Source organism: Podarcis bocagei, assembly GCF_964188305.1.
Source record: "Podarcis bocagei genome assembly, chromosome: 6".
Classification (NCBI taxonomy): domain Eukaryota; kingdom Metazoa; phylum Chordata; class Lepidosauria; order Squamata; family Lacertidae; genus Podarcis; species Podarcis bocagei.
This window is the reverse complement of record NC_138130.1, coordinates 91,265,691-91,283,925: the sequence shown is the minus strand read 5'-3', so window position 1 is coordinate 91,283,925 and position 18,235 is coordinate 91,265,691. Positions and strand designations below refer to the sequence as shown.

At 45.0% G+C, this 18,235-nt stretch overlaps 2 protein-coding genes across 6 annotated transcripts in view; one reads left to right on the top strand and one right to left on the bottom strand.

The window, feature by feature from the left end:
* MRE11 (MRE11 homolog, double strand break repair nuclease) overlaps positions 1-4,810 on the bottom strand; it is a 30,686-nt gene extending 25,876 nt beyond the window's left edge. Inside the window, exons 1-3 of one of the 4 annotated variants that reach the window (XM_081197654.1) lie at positions 4,669-4,804; positions 1,430-1,537; positions 133-233 (exon numbers count right to left, since the gene is read on the bottom strand). In XM_081197654.1, the coding sequence (XP_081053780.1) occupies positions 133-164 (32 nt within the window). In that variant the 5' untranslated portion in view covers positions 165-233; positions 1,430-1,537; positions 4,669-4,804. Of the gene's footprint in view, positions 1-132; positions 234-1,429; positions 1,538-4,668 lie in introns of all 4 variants that reach the window. The other 3 variants (XM_081197656.1, XM_081197653.1, XM_081197655.1) reach the window with 3 other exon arrangements.
* A 108-nt stretch (positions 4,811-4,918) lies between these two features.
* On the top strand, positions 4,919-16,126 carry ANKRD49 (ankyrin repeat domain 49). Of its 2 annotated transcripts, none has more exons than XM_081197722.1 (4): positions 4,919-5,071; positions 5,245-5,358; positions 13,219-13,557; positions 15,460-16,126. In XM_081197722.1, exons 3-4 carry the CDS (start codon positions 13,297-13,299, stop codon positions 15,919-15,921), a joined length of 723 nt encoding a protein of 240 aa, XP_081053848.1. In that variant the 5' UTR covers positions 4,919-5,071; positions 5,245-5,358; positions 13,219-13,296; the 3' UTR covers positions 15,922-16,126. The 2 variants fall into 2 exon arrangements, with proteins under 2 accessions (XP_081053848.1, XP_081053847.1); XM_081197721.1 differs by having other exon boundaries at positions 4,920-5,071; positions 13,134-13,557.
* The last annotated feature ends 2,109 nt before the right edge of the window (positions 16,127-18,235 follow it).

Sequence of the window (18,235 nt, the reverse complement as noted above, 5' to 3'; positions counted from 1 at the left end):
CTATGCGATTATACGGCAATGAAGCATTTTGCAAAACTCAGAAGTTGCACTCCCTGAATTCTACAACCATACAGACTCAATTCTATAAAAGGATTCACACAAAGGAGAACAAAATATTAGCAGGGGACTTACGTGGAAGTAGCAGGCCTCATCTCTGCAATCATACCGGCGCCCCAAACCCACGGGGCTCCTTACAGTTCAACAGTGCAGCTGTACCACTGAACGTTAAGAGACTGAAAAAAGAAGATTCAGAGTCAGGACCTAAGAGTAACATCCAAAAGAGGAAAATACTCAATGACAATCTATAGGCAAAGTATAAAACTGATACAGTGGTACCTCAGGTTACAAACACCTCCGGTTACAGCTCTAAAGACACTTGCCGTATTTTTCGCTCTATAAGACGCACTTTTCCCCTCCAAAAAGTAAGGGGAAATGTGTGTGCATCTTATGGAGCGAATGCAGGTGGGAGGCTCTGCTCAGTGCTCCCTTTAAAGAGCCGCGTGGAGTGAGTGTGCGGCTCTTGGGGGCTTTTCCCCAAGGAGGGAGAATGGCTGCCCTTCTCCCTCCTCGGGGAAAAGCCAAGAGCCGCACACACGCTCCGTGCACTCTTTAAAGGGAGCTCGGCTCTTGGAGGAGCCTTCATCCCGCTGCCCGGGAGAGGCTGCGCGCGGCTATCCCATAAGCCAGGACAGCAAGAGGGATCGCTGTGCAGTGATCCTGCTTGCTGTCTTGGCTTCTGGCTTAGCCGTGTGAAACCTCTTGAGGGCAGGGGGAGCCTTCATCCTGCTGCCCTGAAGAGGCTTCGCGCAGCTGTTCCAGAAGACAGAACAGCAAGAGGCTATCCCAGAAGCCAGATCCCTCTTGCTGTTCTGGCTTCTGGGATTCAGAATATTGTTTTTCTTGTTTTCCTCCTCCAAAAACTAGGTGCGTCTTATGGTCTGGTGCATCTTATAGAGTGAAAAATAAGGTAGCTCCACTGAAACAGTAGGACTTTCTCCTGAGTAAACATGCATACAACTGCTTTGCATTGAGACTTCTTTAACATTTGCATTGAGACTTCTTTAACAGCATAAAGTCATAATCAGCATGGCCTATGCATGTTGTCTACACACAAAAGAAAGTCCCTCTAAGTTTCCTTTGGAAAACTCGCAGCCCTAAGAACACATAAACTTGGTCTTTGTGACAATGTTGGTTTTCTGTTGGTCATAAAGAAATTACTGGTTTTTCTGTTAATTTCTTTGAAGCCTCACCTTGAAAAGTGACAGCCCCACCTATGGAGGAAGACAAGCTAAGGCTTGAGCCTGGCGTGGTGACTCAAAATTTGACCTGCATTCCTCTTTTGAGATCATGCAATTCTACTGCAATCTTGGTATCTATAGTAACTTATCTATCCAAACACATCCTCAGGAATAGACTGAGGCAGAATTACCTGTCCCCAGAAAGATTTGAAAGGCACTATGAATCATACAGTGAGAATGGGAAGCCTCCTCCATGTTGGGATCCTGGCATAGAGAATGGCAGAATGATCCAATCACACCTAATGGAATGATCAATGCATAAGCAGAGTTTAACTGCACCTGCCTCCTCACCAATGACAAGCACCTCTAAGCATTCACCCAAAATCATGTTTGCTTTTTGAGAAAACATTGATTATTTTCTTCTCCATCCTCTGTGGAGGTTGACAGTGGCAGTAAGATTGTTTTTTGTTGTTGTTTTTCTATCTCAGAGAACTTTGGGGGTGGAAGTAAAGATTTGTTTTTCTCCCTTTCCATTGGGCCTTTGCAGGAAGCAGCAGCTAAACACTACTGGTCTTTTTTGAAGAAAAAATCTCATGCTGAATAAAAACTACAGTGGTAACTTGGGTTACAGACGCTTCAGGTTACAGACTCCGCTAACCCAGAAATTGTACCTCGGGTTAAGAACTTTGCTTCAGGATGAGAACAGAACTCGCGTGGTGGCAGCGGGATGCTCCATTAGCTAAAGTGGTACCTCAGGTTAAGAACAGTTTCAGGTTAAGAATGGACCTCCGGAACTACTGTATTTTTTGCTCTATAAGACGCACCAGACCATAAGATGCACCTAGTTTTTGGAGGAGGAAAACAAGACAAACAATATTCTGAATCCCAGAAGCCAGAACAGCAAGAGGGATCACTGCGCAGTGAAAGCAGCAATCCCTCTTGCTGTTCTGGCTTCTAGGATAGCTGTGCAAGCCTGCATTCGCTCCATAAGACGCACATACATTTCCCCTTACTTTTTAGAAGGGAAAAAGTGAGTCTTATAGAGCAAAAAATGTGGTAATTAAGTTCTTAACCCGAGGTACTACTGTACTTCATTTCCTTCTAGAGGGAAAAAGGACGTGTTTTATTTCTCCTGAGTCAAGCTTTTGCAGCAAATGCGAGCAGTGTCTTGCTACTGTATCCTGCAAAAACACAACAGGAAGAGAAAGAAGCAAATTGGGTAACTTCTTTCCCTTATGCTGAATTCAAGTAATGCTGGAGTGTTTTGCAAACACCTAATTCAAGTGAAGTGTTGTTTAAGTATTTTGGAAGCACATCTTTTGAGTTTTGCTCCAACAAATGAAACATTATTTGTTTGTTTATTATAAAAAAATATAATAATTCAATAGGAATTCCCAGAGTAGTTTACATAAAAATAAAAATATAGGTAAAAAAAAAAATGATTGTAAAACAGACAGACGAAAAAGGCAACAAAATCGTAAGATCCAGATTAATAACAACAATCAGGGCTAAAATTAAGTCCAAAAGGCCTGTTAGTTTCTTTTAAAAATTATTCTGCCTGGCACCAAAAGGACAACAAAGCAGGCCCTAAAAGATAAGCACATCAAAACTGGGATAACACCACTGATAATCCACTCATGCATGGACACAGCAAGCAACTTCTCCTGTAGGTAGATGATTCTGCTGAGATGTTGGCATGAGGCGTGATAATGACCACAGCCTATGGAATTCCAGATACTTGATTAGCAGATACACAGCAGGCAACCTCCACTATGGGCAGCTAATTCAACTTTAATCTTAACATGAAGGGTGATCAAATGATCAATGTGATGCCAGAGGCTTATTCAGGAAGCGGCACAGCCAGAACACTGCATCATGAAGAGGCACAGCGGGCAACCACCACATGAGGTGAGGAAAATGCAAATACAAGATCAGGCCTTCTGGGTGGTTTCTTCTCCCTCCATACACACTCTGTGACCTCTTCTAGTACTGCCTTTTATCTATTCAGCTGCGCTTTTAGATTTCCATCAAATGTTCTTAACCAACCTTCAGGCAAGCCACTTTGGGCCACTGCAGGAAGGAAGCTAACGAAGGCAACAAACAAACTTCTTCTGCTGAAGTCCCGGGGTGACAGATTGATCACACCCAAATAGAAACACCTGCTGCTTTTCCCCTGGAAAAGAGGCACTTGCCAAAGCACAGACTCATGGAGAGACACGGCAGGCAACATCCTCTATGGGCAGAAAACTACTCTCTGGGGTAGCTCCATCGGTACTAGAGCGTGAGGCTCTTAAACAGGCATAGGCAAACTTGGCCCTCCAGATGTTTTGAGACTACAATTCCCATCATCCCTGACCACTGGTCCTGTTAGCTAGGAATCATGATGATAATAATAATAATAATTTTATTATTTATACCCCGAGTTTCCCCAGCCACTCTGGGCGGCTCCCAATCGAGTGTTAAAAACAATACAGCATTAAATATTTAAAACTTCCCTAAACAGGGCTGCCTTCAGATGTCTTTTAAAGATAGGATAGCTGCTTATTTCCTTCACATCTGAAGGGAGGGTGTTCCACAGGGCGGGTGCCACTACCGAGAAGGCCCTCTGTCTGGTTCCCTGTAACCTCACTTCTCACAGTGAGGGAACTGCCAGAAGGCCCTCGCCGCTGGATCTCAGTGTCCGGGCTGAACGATGGGGGTGGAGACGCTCCTTCAGGTATCCTGGGCCGAGGCCGTTTAGGGCTTTAAAGGTCAGCAGCAACACTTTGAATTGTGCTCGGAAACGTACTGGCAGCCAATGCAGATCTCTCAGGACCGGTGTTATGTGGTCCCGGCGGCCACTCCCAGTCACCAGTCTAGCTGCCGCATTCTGGATTAATTGCAGTTTCTGGGTCACCTTCAAAGGTAGCCCCACGTAGAGCGCGTTGCAGTAGTCCAAGCAGGAGATAACTAGAGCATGCACCACTCTGGCGAGACAGTCCGCCAGATGGGAGTTGTAGGCCAAAAACATCTGGAGGGCCGAGTTTGCTTATGCCTGCTCTTAAATCTCAGTCAGGGCCATGAGTTCGAGCCCCGTATTGGGCAAAAGATTCCTGCATTGCAGGCAGCTCGACTAGATGACTTCCGTGGGCCCTTACACTTCTATGGAATGTACTGCAGCCTCGACGTGAGGGAGGGATCAATGGAACAAGTGTGTTACGCAAGACACGTAGCCTTCTGCGCGTGGGAAGAGACCCTTTTTTGGTCCAGTTATTTCCTCTCTTTCCCTGGAGGCGCAGGCTATTTTGGGGGTGGGGGATGGGGAAGATGTCTGAATTCTACTTCAAAAGCGAAACTTCTCCCTCGGAGGGCGGGAACGGGCGGACTAGGCCGCAGCCTCTACCGGAGACCCAGCTCCCCTCATGCCGCCTCACGCTTCCCGCGCTCTTACCCTCCTTCCCGGCGCGCGGCCTACGACGCAACGCCTCCAGTTTCCATAGCGCCGCGGCTATTGGGAGCGGGGAAGGGAGAGAGAGAAATAACTCCGCCCCTTTCCGGGCGCGCACGCGCAAGGGCAAGGCCCATCTCGCGACCAGCGTCCTGAACCCCGCCCCCCCCCGCCTCCGAGCTAAGCTCCTCCTTTTTCCTTCGTACCCAATGCGCGCTTCAGGCCACGCCCCCTCTCCTCTTCTAAACCCCGTTCCCCAAGCACTGCAGGCAATCCCCACTGCGCAGCCGCAGCAAGGGTGAAAGAGTGACACGAAAGGCCCGAGGAAGGCCGGAAGTCCCCCGGCGCCTGGGGTTGCTGCCGGTCATTCCTTGGCCCCGCCCCTTCCCCCGGGCTGGAGGCGGGGGTGGGTTTTCCCCGCGGCGCGTCCGAGGCGGGCTGCTGCGAAAGCCCTGCGGAGGTTCCAGCCGAGGGGCTCCGTCTTTCGGGCGTCGCTTGCAAAAAAAGGGGGAAGGCAAGGGATATTAATTATTATTTTTGAAATATGATGGGTTAATGGATTGCTTTTTATTTTGCCAGCCTTTGGAAACCTGATGCTTCTGGAGCGCTGCAGCTTGTTGCAAAGAGAGAGAGAGAGAATCACGGCATGTGTCTGCTAAGCAACGCTGAGTTCAATGGGACTTCTTGCTCAAGGTAAGTTGCTGCAGCGAGTAGTGGGATTTTGCAAGCGGAGGAGCGCAAATGTCAGTTTCCTTGGAAACCAGGATGCAGCTGGGTATTTTTTATTTTACCTCCTAAAATTTATACACCGCTTGATTTTACCAGCAAAGTAACAAACCTCAAAGTGGTTTACAGAAAGCGTAAAATCAGAAGAACGTTTACCGTACATTATAACATGCAGAAAGTTAGAACGCTAAATCAGATCAAAACTCACGTCAGCATTTCTAAGCACCTGGGATGGCGTGTGTAAACAATGTATTTAGCAGGCACCAAAAAGAGCAGAGCGTACAGTGGTACCTCGGGTTACTTACGCTTCAGGTTACATACGCTTCAGGTTACACACTCCACTAAGCCAGAAATAGTGCTTCAGGTTAAGAACTTTGCTTCAGGATAAGGACAGACATCGGGCTCTGGCAGCACAGCGGCAGCAGGAGGCCCCATTAGCTAAAGTAGTGCTTCAGGTTAAGAACAGTTTCAGGTTAAGAACAGACCTCCGGAATGAATTAAGTACTTAACTCGAGGTACCACTTTAGTTTTTAGCTCTGGCATAAGTACCCAGCGCCTGCCAACCTAGTAGTTCGAAAGCACCCCCGGGTGCAAGTAGATAAATAGGGACCGCTTACTAGCGGGAAGGTAAACAGCGTTTCCGTGTGCTGCGCTGGCTCGCCAGATGCAGCTTGTCACGCTTGCCACGTGACCCAGAAGTGTCTTCGGACAGCGCTGGCCTCTTAAGCAAGATGGGCGCGTAACCCCAGAGTCAGACACGACTGGCCCGTACGGGCAGGGGTACCTTTACCTTTAAGTATGCATCAATAGGAGTATAGCATCTAGATCAAGGGAAGTAATAGTGCCACTGTATTCTGCTCTGGTCAGACCTCACCTGGAGTACTGTGTCCAGTTCTGGGCACCACAGTTCAAGAAGGACACTGACAAACTGGAACGTGTCCAGAGGAGGGCAACCAAAATGGTCAAAGGCCTGGAAACGATGCCTTATGAGGAACGGCTAAGGGAGCTGGGCATGTTTAGCCTGGAGAAGAGGAGGTTAAGGGGTGATATGATAGCCATGTTCAAATATATAAAAGGATGTCACATAGAGGAGGGAGAAAGGTTGTTTTCTGCTGCTCCAGAGAAGCGGACACGGAGCAATGGATCCAAACTACAAGAAAGAAGATTCCACCTAAACATTAGGAAGAACTTCCTGACAGTAAGAGCTGTTTGACAGTGGAAGTTGCTGCCAAGGAGTGTGGTGGAGTCTCCTTCTTTGGAGGTCTTTAAACAGAGGCTTGACAACCATATGTCAGGAGTGCTCTGATGGTGTTTCCTGCTTGGCAGGGGGTTGGACTCGATGGCCCTTGTGGTCTATTCCAACTCTATGATTCTATGATTCTAAGTAATGTGAAGATTGCAACCCAAAAAGCCACTTTCTTTCTGGTAGAGCCTTGAGCAATTCTTAGGCGATTGTTTTGCATGTTGAAGCTCGGGGCCGTCTTTAGCATATGCGGTGCCAGGGTGCAAAAAACTGCCCAGCGCCCCCAATTTGGGGGGAGGGCAGGCCAAAGTTGTTGAGCTTTTGGGGGGCACGCAACTCTCTCCCATGCCACTGCGGGAGGAAAGCAATCCCCATGGAGGCTTGGGAGGGAAGCTGCATGCCTCGTGTGAGCAGCATGCGTGCGCTGGGCGGGCCTCTCGACAGCCCACCAATCCCAGGCGCAAAGGAGGGTGGAGCCAGCTGGCTGCCTCAGCACCAGCAGCAGAAAAGCCTGTGGCGCTCTGACAGGCTCTGCTCTGCCCTGCAGCGGCTGTCGGCTGACCTGGTTCTTCAGTCTCCAGACTCGGCCTGGCGCTCCTGAGAGCCCAGGTGCCGCACACCCCTAGTGCCTATGGGTAAGCCGGCCCTGTTGAGGCTTAATATAGTTTTTGTTTACAATATACAAAGCAGGTACAGGCTTCTTGTGGCCTGAGCTAGGGCAGCTAGCTGCAAAAGAGGACCATTCATCTTCCAGTGTGTAAAGGTAAAGGCACCCCTGACCATTAGGTCCAGTCGTGGCCGACTCTGGGGTTGTGGCGCTCATCTCGCTTTATTGGCCAAGGGAACCAGCGTACAGCTTCCGGGTCGTGTTTCCAGCGTGTCTAAGCCGCTTCTGGCGAACCAGAGCAGCGCACGGAAACGCCGTTTACCTTCCCGCCGGAGCGGTACCTGTTTATCTACTTGCACTTTGACGTGCTTTCGAACTGCTAGGTTGGCAGGAGCTGCGACCAAAAACGGGAGCTCACCCCGTCGAGGGGATTCGAACCGCCAACCTTCTGATCGGCAAGTCCTAGGCTCGGTGGTTTAACCCACAGCGCCACCCGAAGAGGGTATTTTAGTGTGTGAAGTTTGAGTGACAAGCTGTACCTGCTGAAATCCCTCTTCTACACAGTTGCCAAAGGCGAGGGGGCCCTGTCCTTTTGCATCTGACCCCCCCTTGCCTGATCCTATGCATGCTTACTTGGATGTAAGACCTGCTGAGTTCAGTAGGAGCTACTCACACATAAGGCTGCAAACCCCATTCAGTGAGATTCCCACTGAGTCTGATAGTAGCTTATCTCACATGGGAAGTTGCCATGAGCACAGGCACTGTGTGTGTGTGTGTGTGCGTGCTCGCAAAAAGCACACCTCTCCACTGTAACTCTTGAGTGAGTAGGGGTCCTCCTGCCTGTCTGCATGCTCCCGTACCACTCCTCCTCTGCTGTTCTTGATTTGCTGACCAGCTACTGAAAACAATGATTTGGTGCTAATCCAATATGTGGTCAATAATTTTCACTTACCAGTTGATCGTGTAGGCTGCCTGATGCCTTTGTCTCCCTGGCAGTATCCCAACAATTGTATGCTTTTGTTATATCTCTTTGTTGCAGCATTGGTTTTTGTAATAATTATTATTATTATTATTATTATTATTATTATTATTATTATTTATTATTTATACCCCACCCATCTGGCTGAGTTTCCCCAGCCACTCTGGGCAGCTTCCAGCAAAATATCAAAATACAGTAGTCCATTAAACGTTAAAAGTTTCCCTAAGCAGGGCTGCCTTCAGATGTCTTCTAAAAGTCTGGTAGTTGTTGTTCTCTTTGACTTCTGGTGGGAAGGCGTTCCACAGGGCGGATGCCGCTATCAAGAACGTCCTCTGCCTGGTTCCCTGTAACTTGGCTTCTCGCAGCGAGAGAACAGCCAGAAGGCCCTCGGCGCTGGACCTCAGCGTCCGGGCAGAATGATGGGGGTGGAGACGCTCCTTCAGGTATACTGGACCAAGGCCGTTTAGGGCTTTAAGGTCATACCAACACTTTGAATTCATAGAATCATAGAGTTGGAATAGAATTGTGCCTGGAAACGTACTGGGAGCCAATGTAGGTCTTTCAAGACTGGTGTTATATGGTCTTGGCGGCCGCTCCCAGTCACCAGTTTAGCTGCTGCATTCTGGATTAGTTGTAGTTTTTGGGTCACCTTCAAAAGTAGCCTCACGTAGAGTGCATTGCAGCAGTCCAAGCAGGAGATAACAAGAGCATGCACCATTCTGACGAGGGAGTCCACGGGCAGGTAGGGTCTCAGCCTGCGTACCAGATGGAGCTGGTAAACAGCTGCCCTGGACACAGAATTGACCCCTGCACCTCCATGGACAGCTGTGAGTCCAAAATGACTCCCAGGCTACGCACCTGGACCTTCAGGGGCACAGTTACCCCATTCAGGACCAGGGAGTCCTCCACACCTGCCCGCCTCCTGTTCCCCCAAAACAGTACTTCTAACCCTAGCCTGCTGGATATCATCAAACAGTGCGACCAAGGCAGTTTCAGTGAATCCCAACTGGAAGGGATCCAATGGAATGGAAGATTTTACGGACATTCTTCAAGTTGAGATCGTATATTTGCTCTATTTGAGAGGCCTTCCTTCAGGTCCTGCCTCTGAGGCAAGGCACATGGGTAGCTAACTGATCTTGTCGGCTGTGGTGCCCAGGATTTGTGTTTTTGTTTTTTTTAATGATATTTATTGAAAGTTTAAAATTACAGAAAAAGTGAAAAAAAACAAAGAGAAAAAAGAGATTAAACAATACAAGTCAATACATATAAAAAAGAAAAAGAAGAGAACAAAACACACAATACATCAAGACCAAAAACAAAAGCAAAAAAATTAAAAATAAATCCAATATTTCCATATCTTTATCTTTCATTAACTTGTTTCATCGACCTCCTCACACCTCCCTTTTTTGTATTCTAGTTATTAATTATTTCAGCAAATCCTTTCCATCTTTCACCATTTTCTGTCATTTAATTATCTTAATTCATTTTAACCTTATCTTACCATAAAAAACCCTAAAACTTAAAACTTATTTGTACATAACTCCTTATAACATTTCTACTAAAGCCATATAGTTTCATTCCAACATTTTTCTAACACTCATAAATTTTACAATATTTCTCTAAATAAATTTTTAAACTTTCTTCCAATCTTCATCCACCATCTCTTCACCCTGGTCTCGGGTTCTGTCAGTCTTTTCTATCCATTCCATCTAGTCCATCAACCTGGAGATCTCCTGTCCAAGGCTCTTAACTCTTTTCCATGTCCCTTCTGTAGATCTTCTTCATATTTATACCTACACTTTACTTTGTCTTCTGCTGATCTTGTTCTTAATTTCCTTCCTTTGTCACTGAGGAGTAGATCTCGGGTAGACTCCAACCTAACAATGTCTCTGTCCCTTCCTGACAGGTCAGCCCATTCTCCATAGACAGGGCCAAAATCCAAAACATATTTCAAAACACGTTTCAAATTCCCTCCAAAGTTAAAGGCCCCCGCCACGCCAATCTCCCCCTGGCCCAAAACCAGATCCCAAAGGCCAGAACATCCCTGCATAAGGGGATCTTTCCAACTTTCCTTCTCCAATCCAAGCGGGACTCCATCTCTCCAAATCTGGCTTTCTCCAGATTCGGTCTTCAAAAGCAACAGCTTATGCTCATACAAGGCCGAGGCTCTCTCCACTTGTATTGCTTGAGGTTCAACAACAACCTCCTCCTTTGTCTTCTCCACAGCTTGCCATGTCAAAGCAGATACCTGGGTCAGTTCCTGAGTAGTTTCTTTGTAAGTATTCACTTTTTGTCCCAAATCAATCCTTTTTTGTCCAAAATTGTCAATGCTGGTAGTCATCGCATCCATCTTCTCATGAAGCTGTTCCAATAAGGCACTTGTTTTGCAAAAAGCAATCACTAAGGCTTCTTCTGTCCACATTCTTGTCCAAGGTCAATGTCTAATTCGCACGGTCTTTAATCTCTACAGCTGGAGACTTCCCAGGCTCCACTCCTGCAACAGTTTCAAGAGCTCCCTCTAGGGGGAACAGTTTCTATTTGTATCCGTCTTTTTAAAAGCAGGTCCAGCAACAAAGTTAACAAAGTTAATTTCGATTTTCAGATATTTTGCTCCTTTCAAGTGCAAAAGGAAACATTGGAATCAATATGTTTCTCTTGTTTAACTATCTGTCAACATACGTTTTATTCACAGTCAATGAACTTTCCCAATACGTCGCTCCCTGGCAGCCGGTTCCCAGGTTCAAAACAGTGGTAATTTATCTTTCTTCACTCTCCTGCAGGCTTAAACAATCTAAACTTTCCCCCTCTTCTCCTGCTTCTAAGAGGGGTTTTGTGATTTTAGCCGATGGAGATTTAATCCTTTACGAAAGACTTTCCAGACTTTAGCTTACAATATCTTTGCTTCAATCTATTTACAAAAGCGGAAGGCGGACTTCCTGTTTGGAACCTTCCCGCTTCGGTGCCAAATTAAAGATGTTTAGTAATCCAATTTTCCATTCTACTCACGGGTAGTTGTTTAAAGTCCAATTGTCCATAGGAAAAAGTCAGCGCTCTCCGGCAACAGCAATGCGGCTTCACTTCGTGAAAAAAGCAGTCGATTCGAAGCACTGCGCCGCTCACCCCACATCGCTCCGGATCCCTGAAACCGGGTTTCCCCGTGAGTAGGGGAGGCGCAAAAGGTGCCAGCCGAATCCCACGTCCACAGGCTTCTCCCGCCTGTGGTTTTTAATGGGTCTCCGCCTCGCCGTAGCGGTCCAGACCCTGATTTCCACGAAGCGGATTCCTCCCGGTCAGAGGAAATCCGCCATTGCTGGAGGCGCTAACCCGGAAGTGTGTGGTGCCCAGGATTTGGAACAGCACCCCAAGAGAATTTTAACTGATCCCCTCACGATCTGCTTCTTAGACGGGTGGCAGTGACTACAGTGGTACCTTGGGTTACATACGCTTCAGGTTACAGACTCCGCTAACCCAGAAATAGTAGCTCAGGTTAAGAACTTTGCTTCAGGATGAGAAGAGAAATCGTGCTCTGGCAGTGCAGCAGCAGCAGGAGGCCCCATTAGCTAAAGTGGTGCTTCAGGTTAAGAACAGTTTCAGGTTAAGAACGGACCTCCGGAATGAATTAAGTACTTAACCTGAGGTACCACTGTATTCTATTCAAGCAATCTTCTGTAGGAGTCTGATTTTATTATAATAAATAGCTTTGTGGCATCGTAAAGACTGACAGATCTATTATGTGAGATAGCCTTCCCCCAATCGGTGCCTGTCAGATCCCCCCGCCCCACCAATTAGCTTGTATGGCTAATTGCATTATGGGAGTATTAGTACAAAAAAACAAGGGGGCAGCAGATTGGGGAAGGCCGCCATAGGTTTTCATGAGCCGCAGTCCCATTTCATCAAATGCATTATGGTATTATGAGTTTGTCTACAGCGATATTGGAGGGGAGCAAAACAAGTAGACTGTTAATCACACTGGCTGTTCACAGCGCACTTGTTGTGGATAATGCAGGATAATGCCTAATGCATATGATGAAGTGCACTGTATTCCACTAAGACTTGTTCCCTAATAAACTGGTTACTCTTTACACTGCCACAAGACTCTTTTACTGCTTTTGGAATGTTTTGACTATGTATTTCAAGTTTGTTTGTATTTTATTGTGAACTTGAACCATAGTTTTTTCCTTCATTTTATTATATAGCTGTCTTCATATTTGTAAGCCTCCTTGTTTGGTTTACTTAAAAATAGATAGTGGCATGTAAATTAATCAGTAATAGTAATAATAAGATTGGGAAGGACAGGGAGGAAATCTTACTGGCCTAAGTTTGGACATACCATATTTTTTGCTCTATACGACTCACTTTTTTCCCTCCTGAAAAGTAAGGGGAAATGTGTGTGCATCTTATGGAGCGAATGCAGGCTGCTGAATGCAGGCTGCTGAATGCAGGCTATCTCAGAAGCCAGAACAGCAAGAGGGATTGCTGCTTTCACTGCACAGCAATCCCTCTTGCTGTTCTGGCTTCTGAGATTCAGAATTTTTTTTTTATTGTTTTCCTCCTCCCAAAACTAGATGCGTCTTGTGGTCTGGTGCGTCTTATAGAGCGAAAAATAAGGTAATTGCCACAGTCTCGCCACACAATGCTCTCGAAGATATCTAACAAAATGACTAAGCTTTGTGTGATGCCATAAAATGCCGTCTTATACAATACCTATTCACTTTAGCTGACGGTTCATAGGAGCCGTAAGGTCTGATATAAGCCAGGATTTGAGAGCAGAAGGATTCCCTTTTTTTGCTCCTGCACTGCCACAATTCTTAATTTTTTTCTTCTTTTTTTACTGTTAAATGCTAAGAACTTCTATCTTTTTTGTGTGTACTGGTCACTGTATTAATCATTTCTTAATTTTTCTTTCTCTAAAGGTTGCCATGATGTTGATGCAATCTATGCCACTAGCCTTTGCTAGCTGTTTCTATGTGCTTGTAACTTCTGCTGATGAACAATCAGGAAATGAAATGAGCTAGAAGAGGAGGAGGAGGAATTATTTCACGTGTAAATTGGGGCTTGAGAACTCAAGTCTGCAGAATGAATGAAAGTGGGAAATCTTCAGAGAAGAACATAGAGGAGGATGCAAAAGATTATAGAGACTTTCCTGAGAGCTTTAACCAGCTTGAATTGTTGGAGACCCACCGGCACCTGATCCCCACAGGAACACAGAGTCTTTGGTCTGGAGATTCTGACGATGAAGACCAGGAAGAAAAAACCGAGGAATGGTACCAGGCTCAAGAGAAGAAGCTGGAAAACAACCCAGATAAGCTTCTGCTTTGGGCAGCAGAAAAAAATAGAGTAAGCCATTTCTTAATCACATTTGGGAAATTCATACTGGGGCTGTGTGTGTCGTGCCAGAAACCTAAATTTCTTAAACCTGATGTGGACAATCATTCCAGGCTTCATGATTTATGAAGCTGATAATGAGTGCCAAAACTGAGCGCTCTTCCTTTCCGTTCTCCCTCCTCTCAGCATGTTCTGGCTTTGGCACAAAGTTGTTGAGGATTTATTATTATCACAAATGAATGATTCGTTACATTTGTTAGTCACTTTGTACAAAAAAAGTCTCAAAATGCTTTAATTGGATACAATACCAAGAGATAAAATAAACTAGAAGGCAAAGATCTAGCAAACAATATACATTACAAAATTCCTAAAAAGCTCATCTAAGAGTACAATAGGCCTACCTCCCTGCCTCGGCCCCCACCCAACTAAAAGATGAGCACCACAGTGGATGCTAACTTAAATATTATCCAAGAACTGGATCCTTTTAAGCTATTTTCCTGATTTGTTAACCCTAAGTCACAGTACTTAGGGTTGGCTGAATACCAACCAGGAACATCTAATCAAAACCAGGGTGCAGTGAGGGAACTGAGGGTTGCTCAGACCTGGTGCCCATTCCTAGCTTCATAAATAAAGTTTAGTGAGGCCCTGGATTATTGTCAGATTTGGGGCACTGTGACACGCTTCTGCTATGCAGAAAAACTGTAGTTGCGAAGTGGGATTTGATGTTTCATCTCCATGCTTCTTAAGCGGTTTTGCACAGAAGCCAAGGCCAATAAACATCCTTGTTTATTGTGTGCTATAATCAAAGCAATTCTCTTAAGAGGTTTCAGTGTTACTTCATTCTGTCCCTGCAACGGCTCTTGCACAATAGAGATCCAGTGGAATGTGGTGGGTAGAGTGTCAGGCTAGGAACAGAGAGACCCAGGTTCAAATCCCCACTCTGCCGTAAACCTTGTTCAGTGATCTCGGGCCAATCACTCTTTCTCTCAGTATATTCAGTTGTAAGGGGGGAAAAACAGGAAGGGAAGACACATGTACAGTGGTACCTCAGGTTAAGAACTTAATTCGTTCTGGAGGTCCGTTCTTAACCTGAAACTGTTCTTAACCTGAAGCACCACTTTAGCTAATGGGGCCCCCGCTGCCGCTGTGCTGCTGCTGCGCAATTTCTGTTCTCATCCTGAAGCAAAGTTCTTAACCCAAGGTACTATTTCTGGGTTAGTGGAGTCTGTAACCTGAAGCATATGTAACCCGAAGTGTCTGTAACCCGAGGTACCACTGTATATCACTCCAAAGCACTTCCAGGAGAGATGGGGCAAAAACATCATATCTAAGTCAACTATTATTAACAATTAATTATTATTATAAACATTATTACTGTTTATTTAATAATTTTGTATACCACCCTTCATCCGAAGATGACAGGGCAATTCACAACATAATAATACAAAACGAAAACACGAAATGCATAATAAAAACTGAAGCAAACAAATCAATAACATCACTCCCAAGGAACACATTTTAAAAGCCATAGAATGTTAGCAAGCCAAACGCCTGGTTGAAGAGAAAACGTTTCATTCTGGCGCCTAAAGATATGTAACAAAGGAGCCAGGTGAGTCTTGTGGGGGAGAACATCCCACAAACTGGGGAGCCACTACAGAAAAGGCCTTTTCTGTGTTGCCTTGCTGCGGCCCTCTCATGGGGGAGGCACACTAAAAAGGGTCTCAGGCGGTGATCACACATGGTCCAGGACAGGTTGCATCATTAGGCTGAGATAGAATAAATTTGACTGAAGTTCCGTGAGCTTTATAGCTGAGCAAAGTATTGGTTCAATGTCTTCAGTACTACTCTTGCTGTAAATGCAATGCATCTAGCTTGCAGGCTTGCTGAAACTTATTTGTCTCTTCACCCCCGCAGCTCAGCACGGTGCAAAGGCTCCTGTCTCAAAACCTTGCTCCAGTAAATGTCCAGGATGAAGATTTCTATACCCCTCTCCACCGGGCTGCCTATAACGGGCACTTGGAAGTTGTACGGGAACTGATTGCCCACGGCGCGGATGTCCATGCCTTGACAGTGGATAGCTGGACTCCCCTGCACAGTGCCTGCAAGTGGAACAACACCAAGATAGCATCGTTCTTGCTCCAGCATGGGGCAGATATCAATGCTCAGACCAATGGCTTGCTGACTCCACTTCACCTTGCAGCAGGGAACCGGGAGAGCAAGGAAACCCTCGAACTCTTGCTCATGAATCGCTACCTAAAGCCAAATCTCAAGAACAACTTGGACGAGACGGCGTATGATATTGCCAGGAGGACTGATATATATCACTACCTGTTTGAGATTGTCGAAAGTTGCACAAATTCTGCGTCCGATTCTTAGAAGTTGCATACGTTTGAATGTCAAAACACACACACTGCCAGCGCCTTTGTAAGAAGTTCTCTTTGTAATTGCACTCAAAAGTCGGTGCTTTCAACCCCACCTCTTTGGTGTAGCTTTACTCTGTGAGATGCTGAAATGAGGTCTCGTTTTGTTACGATGTCGTTATTTTTATACTATAAACCACTCTACCCTTAAACTTGTGAAACATTTCCACTTTTACTTGAAAAGCTCTGGAGGAATCCTAAATATCTTGGGGCTGTTTCCCACATTGACTACTTAACGTGGCAGAAGTACTCCCATCCATCAATCTCATATCCCAAAGCATGGGAATACACAGGAGTTGGGAACCAGCATTGTTTGAAACATTTGGGGTGTTTTGTTTTTTCCTTTTAAAACCATTGAGAATTACTGAGACCTCTCTGCTGACTTACAGGGGCTGTGCTTGAGCAGAAAGAAACCCGTACAGCCTCCAGGCAGTTGTAATGAGGTTAGCAGCTGCCCATCAACAGAGGAAAAATATTTTCTCAGCTATTAAAAACTGATCTACCCTGAAATCAAAAAGTGCAATGTAATGGTCAGATTTCAGTGTCTGGTGCAATATATAGTATACCTTGTCTGCCTACCTTCAAACCATAACATTTTATGTGCTCAGATTTTGCTTTTTAAAGGGATAACATGAATGAATGGAAATAATATGCTGGGATGACATTATTTATTTGAGCAAGATTTGAATCCTCATTCAATCCTACTGATGGATTCAATTGTTGAAAGTTACGTGGATTCTTTGCTTACTGTTGCCCTCCATAGATGCTTAACAGCGATAGATTTTTTCAAAAGCAAACCTGGGAGCAGAAAACATTACCTGGAAGTGGCACTATGGATTTCAGAACTTGGTAATTCATGTACTTTCTTCCTTTGTTACATTTTCATATAATGGACAGGGATGAGCTGGATGTCATTCATGAACGAGAAGTAGCCTGTTGTCACACACAGAGGTTTTATCCATTCCAAAGATACTTGGGGCTGGTTCACATAATACTTTTAAAATACAAGTTTGAAAAAAATCATGTAAACAGTAGGTGATGTCTCTACAGCTACATGTAATCCCCCCCCCCATAAATCTTATTGGCTTGTACCAGATAGAAATTGGTATAAATAGGTTCTCAATTTCATGTACAGTGTCAATGGGTAATGTATGAATTGACATACATGTAAACACTGTGTTTGCTCCTTTTGAATGTCTTGTGAATTAGCCCTAAATTAAAAGTCGGACCCACTGACATTGGGTGGTAATGTGATGTTACCTCATAACTCGATTCACTGAGGCTGTTCTTGAATAAGTGGCCTAAAGGCTACAATCCAAAACTTGTAAGCTAAAATCCACTTAACTCTGAAATAGACAAACAATCATCAGTGGTAGATCAGCGAGGGAACTCTGGAGCAAAGTGGCTTGCATATTGAAGCCAACAGTCCTTAATTTTGTAGTCCAAAGACCCAGTTCTGATTACTACTTACAAACTTGAACTTCTTGACTAAATGTGACACTGTGTGCAGCACTCCAATGTGGTCTATAAACTACTTGAATTGACCAGAAAATTACTAGTATATTATCCTGTTCATTTATCAGCAAACTTTGCTCCATATAATCACATAGTTCCTGCTAAAATCAGTAAAATAATTTCCCTAACTTACTAGAAAGTAAGCCTCATTGTAATTGAAATAGGCAGGTTTAGTTTTCTGAACTGATTACCGGTGCTTAGCATTAGGCTACACATTCTGCTGTTCTAACGGCACCTCTAAATAAATGTTTCAAGATTTGACATCCAAGCCATTTTAAGTTAGTAGTATGCTAATTAAAGTGGCTAGCAGATCACCATCAAGGTTGCACTACAAATTTAGACTGCTTGGGAACCAGTTTAAATGTGACAGTTTCTCCCAAAAGAACACCGTGACTTGTAGTTTTGTCAATGCTGAGGCTTCACTGGAAAATGTTTGCCAGTTTTATCTCAAACTGCAATTGCCATTCTGTGGTTGGGAGCTGTGACTAATAAGCAGGTCTGAAACCATTTTAAAGGTGTAGTGTAGAAAAAGGCATTTTGTAGTACGTCTTTAAGTAGTGCAAAATTGCGAAGATCTACCATAACTGAAAGCTGTAAAGCACTAGTATGTTGTAACAGAGAGAACTGGAGTATTTATTATTGTATGAAACGACAAATACAGATGATATCAAAGTTCACTTAAAAGATTTTTTTATTTTTTGTGAGGTACTTGTTAATGTTTGAAAACCGCATGAAAAGTGAAATGGAATGTAACT

What these genes read in the sequence shown, in the direction of transcription:
- ANKRD49 (XM_081197722.1), top strand. Translation starts at nt 13,297, where the DNA reads ATGAATGAAAGTGGGAAATCTTCAGAGAAGAACATAGAGGAGGATGCA. An exon ending in GGGCAGCAGAAAAAAATAGA is followed by an intron (nt 13,558 to 15,459) that starts GTAAGCCATTTC and finishes TCACCCCCGCAG; the next exon opens with CTCAGCACGGTGCAAAGGCT.